Source organism: Monomorium pharaonis, chromosome 2, assembly GCF_013373865.1.
Source record: "Monomorium pharaonis isolate MP-MQ-018 chromosome 2, ASM1337386v2, whole genome shotgun sequence".
NCBI classification, from domain to species: Eukaryota; Metazoa; Arthropoda; class Insecta; order Hymenoptera; family Formicidae; genus Monomorium; species Monomorium pharaonis.
The window spans coordinates 25,498,738-25,515,769 of NC_050468.1; the positions used below are offsets into that span (position 1 = coordinate 25,498,738).

Consider the following 17,032-nt stretch of genomic DNA (forward strand, 5'->3'; position numbering starts at 1 on the left):
CAGCATTCCGTCCCGTATTGTAACAACCGTTCTGACATTCTATTTAACGGACGCTGAAACTTTTGATATGAACATAACCGCTTGTGTACGTTCTGTAAAAAAAATCAGATTAATCGGAAAATTAAAAGGACAAGCAACATCGAATTATTACAACGTGGAATTTAAAGAGAGATTTTTACCGAAGAGAAAATTTGAAAAGCTAAGGAACACTTAGCTTTTTTCTCTATTTTCTACAACTTTACATCTTAACAACTAATAAATCTAAATTCTGTCTAAATAAATTCTGCTTGAAATTAAATAAGGGGAAATGTTGTTGTTTTTCGTTTCGTTAAGTTGATTATTACTCGTAACTCCAAAACTAACTTTTCAAACGTCACGCACGCGGGATTACAGTCGAAAACCATCTCGCGCAAGGTGTACGCAATTACGTAGCAGGTTTCCTAGTAATCGTGACGCTTCCGTTTGCAGAAACAACCCCGCGGGTTATCCTTAGTGAGCGAGAACGTCGTCGGGAGACACGTCAAGGGATGATAATAGAGAAAATATGTTGCGATTACGTACATCGTCGCTCACCTGGGGGTCGTCAACGAGGCTGCTGTGCAGAACGAGGTCGGTCTGGTCGAGGCCTGGAGGTGGTAGGAGGGCGTCAGGACGGCGTACGGCGCCATACTCGACACCCCTTCCACCGCCACCGCCGCCACCGCCGCCGCCGCCGCCTCCGCCACCACCGCCTCCGCTACTACTGCGTCCGCCGTCGTACGGGAACGACGCGTGCATGTTCGTCTGAAATCAGAAACGATGTTTCAATCAAGGTGATACCGCCGGTTCGGCATTCTCTTGTAAGGAGATATTCTGAATTCTAAAATGAAATTTCCTTGAAATCCCCCCCTCCCTTTTTTGCTTTTATTTATACCATATTCGTTTTACCACTTTAAGAAATATATACATTTTATTATAACAAAAAAATATATATATGTCTTCGTACCTGTACAAATATATGTTCACAGTTTTAAAAGTCTGTTATAACCTTTAGTAAAAAGAATTTTAGAAAAATCACATATTTATTTTCAATAGATCAGAATACTTCTTTAACTTTTCGTGACCGAAAATGTTCTCGCAAATAAAAAAATTGGGATTAGGCGTCTCATCCTCGGTTTTATTTAATTTCCGAGTCTAACGGAAATCAAAGAATTTTAATTATTAGAAGAATTTACAAAGATTCCAAAAATATAAGTTTACTTATTATAATCTCACTAATTCATATACTTTAAGTACTACGTGATAGACCGTGAAGTAGAGAAATATAGAAGAAATCATAGAATCGTTAAAGGGTTTTGGGTCAAACTTTTAGCAAAACATTCAAACATTAAACTTTTAATATTACTGGCCAATAGAAATCATATATATTGCATAGAGGAAATTACAAAAGTACTGATTTTCCCAGTTTCACACGTGCATATTTCAAAAACGACCAAAAAGATTGCTAATTTATATTAATAATTTTTATTGAAGAATGCGCGTGACATCAGGATGTAAAATCTCTTGGATTGCGAGATATAAACATAAATTTCTAAGCTTGGCTTCTTTATGTTGAATGAAATTTAAAACGATGTAACTTTAGATGCAAAAATGGTTGTTTCAAAGACGCAAATGATTTATTTCAAAAACTCGTCTAAAGTTAAAGCTACTGTTGAAGTCGAATTAAACGTAACTGATGCGAAATGATTGCCAATGCAATTATACAACGTATCTGTATATTGATACAGAGATAATATGCGTAAAAGGGAGCTAAAATTTATAATCAAAGTTAACGCGGACCGGATCTAATTCGATAGTTGTTAATTTGGTATCGCGGGAGAATGGGAGGGCTGCACGACACGGTGCGATAGGCAGTAAATAAATAAAGGCCGAAGGTCGGCAACGAAGTAAAAGGTTGCCGTGTCCACGAGGAGAAAAATTGCCTCGATTGCCGGTATGTAACGGATCCGTGACGGGTAGAAATCCTCCGATATCCTGCGTGATGATTTTGTACCGTATTTAGGATGATAATGAGAGGAAAACAGTAAGCCATAAGCCATAACCGCGCCGCCATTAGCGGAACAGCATCCGCAATTAACTTCTAGGCACAGTGTATAAATTATATGTCTATTGAATATTTACATACTTATTCATATTTATTATTGAATGATGCGCAGTCATATTTCTACGTAATGCCCGCGTAACGTAGTAATAATAACGAAGCGTACGATTCTACTGTTTGGTTTTTATTTTGCGACATAAAATACGATTCTTTATTCCATATAGCTCATACAAAATTATAAAAACAACTACCATTAATATAAAGAATATTAATGACTCCGCAAATCAATGGCTTTTCGTTAATGTATTTTTTATTGCCAAACATGTCAGCCTGTACAACTGTAAATGTTATTTTACAACTGGATTATAGTTTTAATACAAAAGATAATCAAAGTAAAAATCGAGTTTCAAAATTGTATTGTTTTTATGTACGTAAACAAATATTTTACTTTACATATATAATAATAAATGTTGATGTGTTATAATATATAAAGATTATCATAAAAACATCAATTTTGAGAAATATCAGAAAGGCAAATAGGAATTAAAGACTGTCTTATCTTAAGTTATCTTGCTACCCTCGTCGGGAGAAAATCCGATCAGTTTAAAAGGCACGCTAAAAGTGAATAAACAAATTAAATGCATTTTTCGAATTTATAAGGTTGGCATAGGTACGCGACTGCTTCGCGCTATTAGAATAACAGGAAGATATTATCTACCCTTTCAGGTAACGGAATTACTATCCTGTATATGCCTCAACATTCACGCTGGTTACTCTCGCCAATCTCGAAAGGAGGAGCGGCTGATGACGATGACTCGTCGAAACAACGTAAGTATTGCGTGTACATCACATTGTCGCGCTGCAGCCTCAGCTGCTCGTGTGTTCAGCGTGTGCTTCATTAAACGGTACCCACGGCGAAAATGATCGGCGATATCGCGACACCTCCGCGCCGCGCGTGTCGACAAATTACGGGCAAGTGCCGGCTCTCCGATCCGGATGAAGATTCTACCTTCAGGCACGCAGCACGAATTCACCATCGGTCTTCATTTGTAGCTCGCGTCCCGTAAAGCTAGGCGCAATTTACCTCGCGCCGCGTCGCCATCGCGTCGTCGCACCAGGTCGGCATGTAATAGGGTTTCAAATGGGAGGGAAGAATAGTCGGTGAAGCGAACGCGCGCGTAAAGGATGACGGCAGGAATCCTCGCGCTATAAAAGTTCTCTTATGTCATCGATAAAGACGAGCGAGCTGGCGTGGATCTTTAATGGATCCCGCCGATCGCGTAATTACTCGCGTTATTCTCCGCGATGAACATGGGCGGCTTTAAAGTTGTTTCTTAAAGCAGATACGCCTGTCGACGTGCGTAAAGTGCCTCAGAAGAAGTCGTCGCGAGGCCTCCCTTCGACTTCAAGGCGGTGTTTTCTATACAGCTATCTTGATTGGATGAAATTTTTCTGAACAGTTTCCTTCGTACATCCTTAGCGCTGATTGTGTGTTCCATTAAATGGGTTAAACTTTTTGCACCTCTATTATCTTTTTATATAATTATCTTCCAATTTTTTAGTACTTTTAATTCTTGGGAATTTTATATTCTTTTGTTAAACTGATACAATATGTATATTTGTTTCGATATATCATTAATATGTTTCCTATATGATAATTTGATTGGATAAAATCTTTTTAAACGGTTATCTTTATTTTTGTTAAATGTTAAAAATTGTTTAAATATACATTTAATATTTAGACTTTTTAAGAATATTACACACATACATTCGTCAAACTTAAGTACATTTGCGATACTTTCGTTTCTTTTTATTTATAAGAAACTATAATAATAAAAATACAAAAATTGAAATTTTAATTGAGAGATTACACTTCAGAGCAAATAAGGACAACTGATTCCTATTTATTTAATGATATACATATAGTGCGACAGTAGAGATTTCTCTTGATATATTAATGCATGTGTACAAGCAGGTACGACACGAGGAACGATAAGCGGATACGATGGGACCAAGCATGAGTCTTCTAGGAAATCGAGAACAAGGCGGATATATGCTCGGAATCTTAATCACGTCCGCTAGAGGGGGAGAAAAACTGGCGATTTTATCCAGACTGCGAGTCGCTCAGTGTAACAAATACGGTTATATCACGAGCCCTTGCCATTATATTGCTCTACATCTTTCCTACGTGAGCGTCGCAACGTAGAAGAAATCATCGCGAGCGAGTTTTTCCGATTTCTTTGGCTGGACTGCCCCCTTCCTTTCACCCCGTTGTAATCCTTCGTCCTCCGTCACGATCATTTGGATTGACGTGCGACATACATGCGATAAAGGAGGGAAGGAAAAAAAGCTCACACAAACGGTACTGAATTCCTCGATCGACGATCAATATTTCTCGTGTCGCGCCATTTAGGATGTATTTTAAGTCCATCGCACATTCCGTGCATTCTGTCACTCGATGTGTAATGTATGTCCTAATTACGATCAGCTGATTTAAGGAACCTCGGTATGCGCGTAGAAAATATTGACATACTTACATATAGAAACAATGTTTTTGCTAAGGTACCTAAAAATTTAGTTCGATATTAATATCTGAAAATAATGCTATCTATTCAAACTGTTTAAAAGTAAAATGTTCACCGACAACGAGACAATAAAATTATTGTACACAGGCGAGCAGTGTCGGCTCATATTGGCATTATTCGATATATATTTCAGATTTATTTCTTCCGAGCCTAAATTCCTGTGTTTAAAAATGATTTTGTTGCACCATCAAAATAATTATATAGGACGCCTTAAGCTTGACGAGCAATATTGCACAATGTTTTGGCATTCTAGGAATCACTTAAGCGCCCTGCATAATTATTTTGATGGTCTGACAAAATTACTTTCAGATCTGTATCTGTAGGTAAATTTTTATACATGCACTTTAGCAAAAGTGTTCTTTCTGCGTAATTGCAGGATTTCACTGTAATTACAAAAGCGGTCATTATTTGACAGTTATCGTCACGAAAACTTTAGCTTCTCTTTTTTCGCGAGATTAGCAGATCTCGCCTAATTGAAAATTGATGTCCGGAACGCGCTGCATTCGCGTGGCTCGAATCAGCTGGATTATAATTCGGAGAAGCGGGACACATCGGCGCAATCACTGCGCTTGCTTTTTAAGCGCTGACCGCACGTCAGGCCGAATGTCAATTTTACCAACCAGCGAGGGGGAAGAAGGTGGCCGTCGCGCGTATAGGTCTGCCGTTTTCACGAGATCGAGGCTACTCGATCGATTCATCATTCGTACTAACGTACGGGGAATGTTGCGTGTGCGGATTAGCAAATATGCCTAATGAGCTCGATATGATCGATAGCGTCGCTATTTTGCGTTCGCGCGATGAGAAACCGTTCGGCAGATGCGAGAGAGCATTAAGGTCATGACTGTCCGAATCCGGAGTCGTGTGATTAGGAGGTCGAAAATTATATGTTTTATGTCGCGTCTGAGCACCGGCGGACTCCATCCAGGAAACTTTCACGGGAACAAACAAAAAAAGGCGCGCGGCGCTAATTAACGTGCTCGGAACCGCTTTCTGGGCTTATATTGACGAGTTCGCGATAGTTATACATTGCCGCGCCGGCTAATGAGATGAAATGTGATCGCCTTTCTCTCGTTAAACGCTCCGGTAAAATAAAATCACGTATCGCCGTCGCGGTAACGTCGATACTGATAAATGACGGCGTATTGGATCGAACCACAACGGGACGGACAACGGCGATAATATGCTCGCCTGCATTCTTGTACGGCGATATATATCTCTCTCTCTTATTACATAATTCCTTCGCCTTGCGGGGCAACGGGGATACAGTTATAAATGTATATTATTTATGTCCACGAATGTAGGCGAGAAGCGCATTTCGAACATTTGGAATTGTAAGGATATTTGTACATGTTTGCCCCGAAGAAGGCAGAATTTAAACAAATGTACAGATGTAAGAATATAATTACAGGCATGCTAAAAAAGATCATATAAAAATCAAATACTTTTTTTTTGCTATATTATTCGTACATAAACACATGATAATATAGTAGATTATAAAAATAAATGAGAAATATTTTTTTGTTATAAAAAAATTTGACTGGTCATAATTGTCCTTTCAAATCAACACAATAAAAAGCGATGACTCGATGAGAAAGAGACGCGTTATAATGATCACAAGAACAATTTTTATCATACATATATAAAAACTCTAAAGTCGTTTTATTCTTGCAATATGAAAGGTTGAACCTTATTTTTAAATCATTCAATTACGTTAAAATGTAAAACAAGATTTTACCGTTCTTTCTTCGCCGATAATTGGTTTTTATATCTACATCTATTTTTATACAAAGCTAGTAAATTAAAGAACAAAGTAGGATCAAAAAATTTAAGACACTTTACTTATATCTTGTGATTATTTTATCGTGTTTAAGATAACTGTTCCAAATCTTATGTAAGATATACATGACAATTATATAATAAATAGGGAGGCAATATTTATGCAGTAGTAATCAAAATATTGTCTGGTAGTAGGTTTATAACTCACATTGTTATTTCTTTTATTATATTTTAATAATCAATCAATTACAAGCTTGTCGCTTTTACTTTATTATATATTAAGGTTTTTACTTAAATATTGAGAAAAATAAATATTACATATTTAAAAAACTCCAAAACAACCATATCAGCTGTCATTATGTACTAAGTAATTGAGACAGTTACCCTATAACTACTTTGAAGGTAGAGTGTAAAACTCGTTCACGTGTATTACGTACTTAGAACAACGTAAATTTATTCTATACAGTTCTAATCTGACCCCGTTTTGTTCACGCCGTTGATTAAACCGTTCTTAATTCTTTCTAGCAGCAAAGGCGCAACAATACTGCCGATTTCTTGAATCCAAACCCCTTTAGCTGAAAGACTGTCACAAACGCTATTCTCTCGAGCATAAATGCTAAAGGGCGCTAAAGGGATCCCTAAAGTTGCATACAATGAAACACAAGAGGATAGGGGGATACGACGGAGCGGCACGTTCTCAAGGATAAAGCTATCGGTCGATCCACTCGGTTGATTATTGGCATTGTGATCGCTTCCAGAAACGCGCTCGTTTCGTTCATATTGCGCTAAGAATAAGACGAAAAGAGACTGGAAAGATTATTAATTTTTATGAATCTTCGACGATATGATTCTCGCAAAACCCTAATATGTTCTCTTTTATATTAATTCCAATTACTGTAAAAGTTACAATTAAATCTCCAGGCTATTGGCAGACATATATATTTTAAATATGTAATAGAAGAATTTGTATTGGGATTTTATTGCATTAGTGTATAAAACATTTTATTATATATTTATAAAATATTTATTATATTATTAGTCATGGAATATTTTTATAAAAATATTTCCACACGAATTTTATATCTGCGTGACAAATACAAACCGAATTTATCAGCGTCGTTGACTTTGGATTTGAGGATTTTATGCGCATATAAAATCATCTGCGATTTGCTAATAACGCAAGACGCGGGTTTGTTCACCCTTTAGGGATACCTTTGGCTTATCATCTTAGGCATCGCACTGCTTAGCATATTTGCTTCAAAGCAAACGTCCCTGGCATCCTCCCCGAGGGAATGCCAAAGGTCAGCCCAAAATTTAATAAGTAAATTACTTAACAGGGCGCAACGAACGAGGCATCGTACAAGGGGAAGTTTATTTCGCAGAAATATTGCGGAATTTTGCGAAATTGTCGAATCTGGGCATAAACATGTAAAGTACATAGCGGTCTTTAGTTATACGACAAATTGATTGAGAAGTTAATATTGATTATTTTAAGCGTCAGCTTGAAATGAATCATTATAAGTGAATCATTATAAAGGATATTATTACAGCAAACTAATTTTTAAATTTACAAAATTATCTAATAGATATTGTTCTTTTATAAATCTATCTAATTACTTAGCGCGTGTTCATGTCGCAAAACATTAATGCATCGAATAGGAGTTTACCGTAAAAAAAGGTAGAATTAAACTTTGCGATAAGAAAAATGCAAAAAAAAAAAAAGAGAAAATGTTAATAGTACAAATGCGAATTAGATATAAATAGCGGCGATTGCATTGCTATTTATATCTAATTAGTGCTCATTAATCGCGCAATCTAATCCACGGATCTGATCGATGATCCTAATGGAACTGGTTGTTACGCGGCGCGAGTCACATCGGAACGACACGTATCTCGATGCGCGTCGGTGGTGATGTTGTACATCGGTGCCGATTGCGCGGAAATTTCGCTCGCTCGGATTGTCGCTCGCGCGGGTTCTTCCTCGCGTCGCCGATCTAGTTAGCACGTCTGTCTAGTTAACGACGCGCGGAGACACAAGCCGAAGACGCGACCGGGACGGGACGCGCTCAACACTCGAGAGAACGCCCAAGTTTCCCTAACTATGACGAACTATGCAAAGGCGCCGTATGGCTGTGTAGTTCCGCAGGCTTGGGGCACCAAGACTTTGCGTCTGGCCCGAATAACCCGAGTGTCTTCTTGCCCCCGAGCGCATCCGAAAGTCACGTCTTACGACGACGGGCACGGAGCGATCTCGGTGGATCCTCGCATTCCCCATCGTTAAAGACCCAGCGCTGGTTTTCCCCGCCACGATAAACCGCCCTGTGCTACTCATTGTCGTCTATCCGTCGCGAATGTCGCGTAGTTTTGTCGTTTCCACAACCGCTGAGCTCTCGCTGAGCTCTGCGTGAGAGAAACACTTATCGAGATATCCCGCCGGTTAAATTAAAAATAACAGCCTTTTTTTATAACGCTTGCGTGTAATCGCATAAAAGCTCTCTGACGCGACTTATTAAATATTGCATAAACTGATAAAAAATTCCATGGCAATCATTGACGTTTGCAACGATTTTTAATTTAAATATCGTTCTTTTTATAGATTTAAATATATTACAAATATTTAAATAATTGGATATTTAAAATTTTTTCTGTCAAGATTTACTAATGTTATTATTGAGTATAAGTTACATTAACAATAATATTATTATTTATAATAATCATTATTTAGAGGTTCATTTATGCAAATATTTTTCTGCACTTTAAAATATATTTTGTTATCGAATTTATAATCAGCAGAAATGTAATACACTTTAAATATTAATGTCATGGGACGACTGTTTGGATACGTTAATTAATTAACAATTAAATTCATTCGCAGTTAAGTAATTAATTAATTACGTACTCTGTTAAAAAGTATTACGCTAATAAGTTTATGAACAAATAGGTATTAACTCTAGATTCTCAATTCATGCAATCGTAACATCGTCAACGTTTAATAATACACGTGCAGTAATTGTATTGTTTGTGATATAAAAGGCCTTTTATGTTTTTTTTCTTGGTCTTTAAAGTTGTTGATATTATACATATCTTTTCACCGCGTAATGATAGCAGATTTTTTCACTTTTTTGTAACATGGCTAGCGACCCTCGTTCAAGCTGATTAATTATTATTGACTTCATGCATTAAAGAATTATGGTAAATGTAAATGACCATTAAGAAACTCGCGTAGCTTATTTACACCTGTTTGAGATATGCACATTTTTTTGTCGGTTGTTAAGCAAGCTTTTCTTAATATCCTAGCGCGACTCAATTTCTCAGAACTAAAACTTGTGCGAGTAACAATATATGCTTGCGTTAACTTCCGTTTAAAGAGAAGAGAGAAGCAACCACTATGTAAACAAAGCAAAAGTTCGTTATTCAGTAACCTAATTCAATATTGTAGGAAATCGGGAGTATAGCGTTCTGAGATTTCATTAAAATCGAAGATACCCACCCTACCTACAGGAATGCCCGTGGGCTAGAAAGAAATAGCCTCGAAGGGGTGCGATGTTTGGAATAATCAATAACGCGCATTTGATCGTGAGAGGGTAGAACGTTTTCACAGCCACCCTTGGATGGCAAGCAAGTTACACATATGACTGAAATACTTTTTATATTCTAAAGTATATCAAGTACACGGGAAGAATGATTTTGTTATATCTATAAATATGTCTAGATTCCAAAAAAATAAACAAAAAGATATCTTTTAGATTTCTAAAACTATTTTGCCATGTCTCGAGATATTTTGGATTTTTCTGAAGTTTTACAAAGATATCTTAAGTAACATTTTAAAATATTATTCTAGATATTATCCGTGGTGATGTCTGGAAGATATTTTTTTTTTTAATTTAAAAGACATCTTATTTGACAAACATTTTAAAACTATCTTTTAAGACATATTGTAGAGAAATATTTTAAATAAGATATATTTTAGATGTCCATGAAACTTCAATGCTTTCTGGAATATAGATCTGAAAATATTTGTTGAATCTTCAAAATAACTATGTAGAAGGTTAAGCTTATTAGAATTAATTTTTCTTGCGGCATTTGTCATTATACTTGAGCATCCTACATAATTATTTTGCTAGTTCAATACAATTCTTTTTCAGATCTGTATCTAACTACATTTTTAGATGTAGCTGAAGCTAGCAGCCAAAGGCAGCAGCCAAACGCCGAGCAGCTAGGGCCCAACGTCAAATAGGTGTTTCCAAAAGACACCATTCAATCAAACGTTAAAAATTCCCTGGTTATGAGATTTTCATTCGCGATCGTTATTAATTGTTTAGTGGTTTTTTAAATTGTTAATTACGTTAGTCAAATAAATACAAAGAACGCTGTCTTCAAATTTCTACAAAAATATTTTGTGAAAATATTTTCTAGAACGACTTAATTAACCGTATATGAAAAATTTTTATGAAAATGCATTTTTGCAAAACATAGTTGATTACCAGAATAATGCAGCAATTTTTTTTTTTGTAAAGTACACCGCTTTTTGCCGCATCCAGAGTCGACGACGAGGACGTAGCGGTTTCACGGCTCCAAACGATAAAAATCAATTTAAAAAATATTTATAACAATGAGAAAAATGCAGGTCCTCCCGTGAATGATCGATCAGTCGATTGTGCGTTACGGGAAGATATTTCCAGCCAAATTTGAAGAAAATCGTATTTTGCGTTTAGGCGTGAGGCGCAAAAAACGACAAATATTAATTTTTTAAATATTTATAACAATTAGAAAAATGCACGTCCTCTCGCGAATGATCGATCAGTCGATTGTGCGTTACGGAAAGATATTTCCAGCCAAATTTGGAGGAAATCGTACCATGCGTTCAGGCGTGAGGCGCAGAAAACGATCAAAATTAATTTTTTAATTATTTATAACAATTAGGAAAATGCATGTTTTCTCGCGAACGATCGATCACTCGATTGTACGTTACGAAAAGATATTTCCAGCCAAATTTGGAGGAAATCGTACCATGCGTTTAGGCGTGAGACGCAAAAAACTATCAAAGTTAATTTTTTAATTATTTATAACAATTAGAAAAATGCACGGTCTCTCGCGAACGATCGATCAGTCGATTGTACGTTACGGAAAGATATTTCCAGCCAAATTTGGAGGAAATCGTACCATGCGTTTAGGCGTGAGGCGCAAAAAACGATAAAACTTAATTTTTTAATTATTTATAACAATTAGGAAAATGCACGTTTTCTCGCAAACGATCAATCATTCGATTGTACGTTACAGAAAGATATTTCCAGCCAAATTTGGAGGAAATCGTACCATGCGTTTAGGCGTGAGACGCAAAAAACTATCAAAGTTAATTTTTTAATTATTTATAACAATTAGAAAAATGCACGTCCTCTCGCGAACGATCGATCAGTCGATTGTACGTTACGGAAAGATATTTCCAGCCAAATTTGGAGGAAATCGTACCATGTGTTTAGGCGTGAGGCGCAAAAAACGATAAAAATTAATTTTTTAATTATTTATAACAATTAGGAAAATACACGTCCTCTCGCGAATGATCGCTCAGTCGATTGTACGTTACGGAAAGATATTTCCAGCCAAATTTTGAGGAAATCGTATATTGCGTTTAGGCGTGAGGCGCGGAAAACGATAAAAATTAGTCTAAAAAATTTATAACAATTGGTAAATTACAAGTCTTGTCGCAAGTGATCGATTATGTTTTATAATGACTAAACTCTATTTTTCAAAGTTTGTTAAAAATTTTATAACCAGGAAATTTTTAACGTTTGATTGAATGGTGCGCCTCTGGAAACGCCAATATGACGTTCGGCCCTGGCCGCTCGACATTTGGCTGCTGCCTTTGGTTGCTAGCTTCAGCTACATAATTTTTAGATACTTCAGTAAAACTGTTCTTTTCGTATATTATCAATTGTTAATATTAAATATGTAAGTAACTATTTTCAACAAAAATTTCGTAAAGTTTGAAGTAAAATTTATTTAACATTAACATTAAATTGAGCTAACATTTTATTTAAATATGGAAAAATTAACTCACAACACAATCATCTCTAGTTATTTGAACTCCGGAAACTTGTTACTTCAAATAAAATCGACGTTGAAGAAGCTTAACTTTGCTTTAATCCGTAATGTTTATGCGTGCCCACATAAATGTGTTTATCAATTGGCGCATTATTAGGCGACTCATTCGACATACAAATTGCAGTAGCAGTATACACAGTGTCGCACGATCGGCCCTCAATCAATCCGGACAGAAAATAATATCGCGGTCCTCGATAAAATGCCGGCAACTCGAGACTGCATATGGCGCGGACAGATGCAGACTCTCCGCAACGACTGCTCTTCCGCACCGCTCTCAATTCCGAAGGCGCATGAAACGGACACGGGCCTGAGCGAGAATGTCGTCCTGTCGCACACCTCCGTGTCAAATTTCGTCAAACGTATTTCCCCCTTTTTTCCCCCTCGCATCTACGTCACACGACACCTTTCGAAATCGGGCACGAATATAATCCGCGATAGAAATGACGGTGGTAGCGTGTGCCGACGCGATAATTAGGGTAGTGCCTTCGTGAATACCGAAAGCGTGCAAGGTGGACCACAAATACTATTGCTATAATGATCGTTGGGGTCTTAAAGCCGATCGCACCCGACATCTGGGCATACATATACAATCTTCGCAAAGGGTTTTTAAACAATGTTTATCTTTATGTTTTAAATGTATTTATCTTCATATTTTAAGTGTATTTACATCTAATTCCATAAAATGCTGTATTTATCTAATTATAAGTATCTATATACGGAAATAATTGTTTAAAGTATCTGAAAATTTTGCTGCGGATACAGATCCGAAAATAATTTTGTTAGATCATCAAAATAATTATACAGAACTCTTAACCTGGTTGCTTAAGCGGATGCTGGGTGCCGGTCAAACTTAATCGATATCGCTAATCTAAGAGTCGCCAACATTTTTTATTAAAAAATGTCTTTGAATTGGTTTTACAGAATTCCAAATCCTTTTACGTAGTCAAAGTGCGCATAAAAATGAAGAGAGCAAAGAGCAATTTTATGTCAATAATAAAAACATTTTTTTTTATGTATTAAAATTTTTTGTGTTACTGACATGATATCGCCCTTTGGTCTCTTCATTTTTGTGCAAACTTCGATTGTATAAAAAAATTTTTAATTCTATAAAGCCATTTCAAAGATATTTTATAACAAAAAATTTGTTTTTTAAAAGAGAATATCTTTTTTTCTAGATTTTTAGTCTTAGTTTTAATAGCATAACATTAATCTTTCATGTTGTCGCTAAAGGTCAATTATATTATTTTATACATATAAACTGCAGAATTTTAGTTTTAAACAAATATTGCCAGTTGTGCCAAAAGCAAGTCATTTCAACATGTTAAAAACTGTTTTTTGTTATTGAAACGAAATCGACGTTGCCCTCTTCATTTTTGTGCATGCATACTTTAATTAGGTAAAAAATTTTGAAATTTTGTAAAGCTAATTCAAAGATATTTTTTAATAAAAAATGTCAAAACTTTTAGCAGTATTATTTTTCATGTTCGAACAATTATTTCGATAATCCAACAAAATTATTTATTTTCAGATCTGTATTCAACTATATTTTTAAGTGTTTTATTTTAGTAAAATCATTCTTTCTTATATGTGTAGCTTATTTTAATGTATAAATTTAATCATTAAGCAATAATTATTCTGAGTTATATGAATTGGATTGTTCAAAATTCTATGATTTTTTTTAAGCGAAACATACAAAAGCAGCTCGTGGTAGACTGTATTATCCATTGTTTCATATGTATATTTATATTTTATATACTTTTTCTATATTCTCTTTGTTTTTATTTATCTATTATTCTACATTTTTCTGTATTTTTCACATACGAGTACAGTCTATAGATGAATTACTCGGAAAAGAGACATTAGAAATGAAAAAAATATAACAGGTATCCTTCGTGATGCATGTGACATTGTTCCGAGTATCTCCGAAGATGCGTTTATTACGTCCTGTATAATTTGCAGAGCACGAGGAGGGAACTCGAAGGACGTAGGTTTACGAAGGTCGGGATTCGTCCGGCACGTAGGGCGTATTACACGGGGCGGACGACTCCGCGCCGCCGTGGCAAATGCAAATGTCGCGCGGTTATATACCGCGGCTCGCGAAGTCCCGTTTCCTTTCGTGCTCGCGAGAAGATCGACGATCGCAATCACCGATGTCATGGGGACGACGACATATTGGTAAGCCTGCGACTACCCCTGGGTGTATCGATACCACGCCCGTCATTACGTCCATCTCGCGGACCACCTTGCGGAGATACACGCCGCGGCGTCCTACAAATAACACGCCGGGTGCCTTGCTAATGAGGTATCCGACCGACCGGATATCAAGGATACACGTGACCGGATCTCTGCCCGTTTTCATTCCCTTCTTCGCGAGTACGTGGTGCCGGTGCCACATACGGTGCTACGATTTCCATGCTTCCGCGCGCTCAGTATCCAAGATATCCCTCCGGACCCACGAGGAAGGATCACGCGCAATCTGAGATTACACGCCGCTTATTCCGCGTCTGTTAAAGACACGAGTTTTCTTCGCAATGACTATTTTTAAAAAATACTGATTAACCCTTGACGAAACCGACGTTGATTAAAATTTAATTATGACAAGTATGTATGAAAAAAACCATGTTAGAATTCGTACATGTATTGAGGAAGTAAAACTTCTTTTAAACTGTTTCGGAATATATTTTTATCAAATATATATATCATAGTAACAGAATACGTATATGTATATTACATAAATTAGGTCTGCTAACATAATTCATGTGTAATTATCACTTAATGAAATAAATAATGTTTAATGTAATTTAAATACTTTAAATATCGTAGCTTTATGTACAGTGAATTGAATTCTAGTTGAATTTGTAGGCTACTTGCAATTTTTCTCTTTTTTTATTAAATGTCGATATGTTGCAAATTTAATAATATTTAAATAAATTTGTCGAGAACCGCGGCCCAGCCGAGATTAAATTTACAGCGTCATTAGCACGATGATCGTTATTTTAATTAACAACAGAATTCTGAATATTACATGAATCGGGTTCTCGTCGTGTTATTCAGCGACACGAGAAATCTGTTCTTCTTACCGCGTGCACTTTAAGCGCGTTTAATTTCTTTCAGACGTTTATTATTCACGATACGTAGACTTGGAATATTTATAATTTATAATACAGAGTGTTTGTAAAGTCTAATACCACGATCAGGATAATCGAAAACTTACAATCTTAAACGCGCATTGGGATCTCTCGTCTGCGTTCGATTATTCTCTTCTCCATGAGTAGCGTTGCAAAATTTAGAATGCGCAATTAACGAACAATCTTTCAATCCTTAAAAAATATTTTTCGCGATATTTTTCTTTAGAAAAAATATTTTAACAAACAATAAGTTCTATTCGTTCAAGTTTGCAACAAAAGTACAATATCTAGTAAGTTCGAAGAACACTCGCTTGTATAGCTATACGACATTTATCACCAATGAGTGAAAATGTCGTGATTTATGTACCACGGAACGGCGAAAAAAATACAAAAAGGATATAGACATGTAAACGCAAAAAACTCAAGTCTCGAATATTTAATGTACCACATGACATTGGCGTCTGTCGGAAGAGCGCGTAAGATTGATTACGTACAGATTATGTAAGTCGCTGAACAAATAGTTATGGAGGGTCAAAGAATTAAAGAATATAAAACTGACATAAATTGTATGTTACTTGGTTGTACACAATATCCATTTTTTGCAGTCGTCTATATTTTAGAGTTAATTATACGAGTACCGACAGCCTTGTAGCGCGTGCCTCGTTAGACGTTAGGTTATTCATATTGAGTCGTTAGATATTTCGAATGTTTAGTTCATCCGCGAAATATAATATGTTTATTTCATATAAAATTTCTTTCTCTTGTAGGAATAATATTTTTCTTTTTATAAAAATTTGTTTCAACGCCATACTGTTGTAATTATACGAAACAATGTAAATCTCAAAATATATATATTTGTTTACTATTGTTATATCTTTAACCGTAGTTTTTTCAAAATATCAAAATTAATTCTTAGAAAGAATATTTTAAGTTTTTTAAAATCATTTACGCGCCAAATGCATTATTAGAATACGTGACTGTTTATTATCAAGATAAAAGATTTAATGACCGAAAGATTTAAATCAGAATTGTAAATTTTATGATTACATTTACGATTACATGGATAATGTAATTTATGTATTGTTTACAAGTTTTTTTCAGTAGATAATTCAAGTAATATAAATATTATGAATTGAAAAACACCACACAGAAAAAAATAATTAAATTATACATTTGTTATTGATATATTTAACTGCTTTTTTTTATATTAATTGCATTGATTTTGAGTTGTATTGATAAAATAAAATAGAATAAAATGTACATATATAAAGTAAAAGAAATAATATAATTTTCATTATTTTTGATGATATCCGAATTTCCTATGATACGTCGATTATAGTTTACAAAGACGATATGTAAAA

At 35.6% G+C, this 17,032-nt stretch overlaps 1 protein-coding gene and 1 long non-coding RNA gene across 4 annotated transcripts in view; one reads left to right on the plus strand and one right to left on the minus strand.

Annotated features, from left to right (window-relative positions):
- LOC105836684 (transcription factor AP-2-epsilon) overlaps nt 1–17,032 on the minus strand; it is a 106,265-nt gene that overhangs the window by 49,193 nt on the left and 40,040 nt on the right. Inside the window, exon 3 of one of the 2 annotated variants that reach the window (XM_028194224.2) lies at nt 574–783. In XM_028194224.2, coding sequence (XP_028050025.1) covers nt 574–783 — 210 coding nt within the window. Of the gene's footprint in view, nt 1–561; nt 784–17,032 lie in introns of both variants that reach the window. The other variant, XM_012680882.3, reaches the window with a different exon arrangement.
- On the plus strand, nt 735–10,169 carry LOC118644378. Of its 2 annotated transcripts, XR_004962196.1 has the most exons (3): nt 735–812; nt 2,807–2,908; nt 4,056–10,169. It is a non-coding gene; the product is annotated as an uncharacterized LOC118644378 (long non-coding RNA). The 2 variants fall into 2 exon arrangements; XR_004962195.1 differs by lacking the exon at nt 735–812 and having other exon boundaries at nt 2,553–2,908.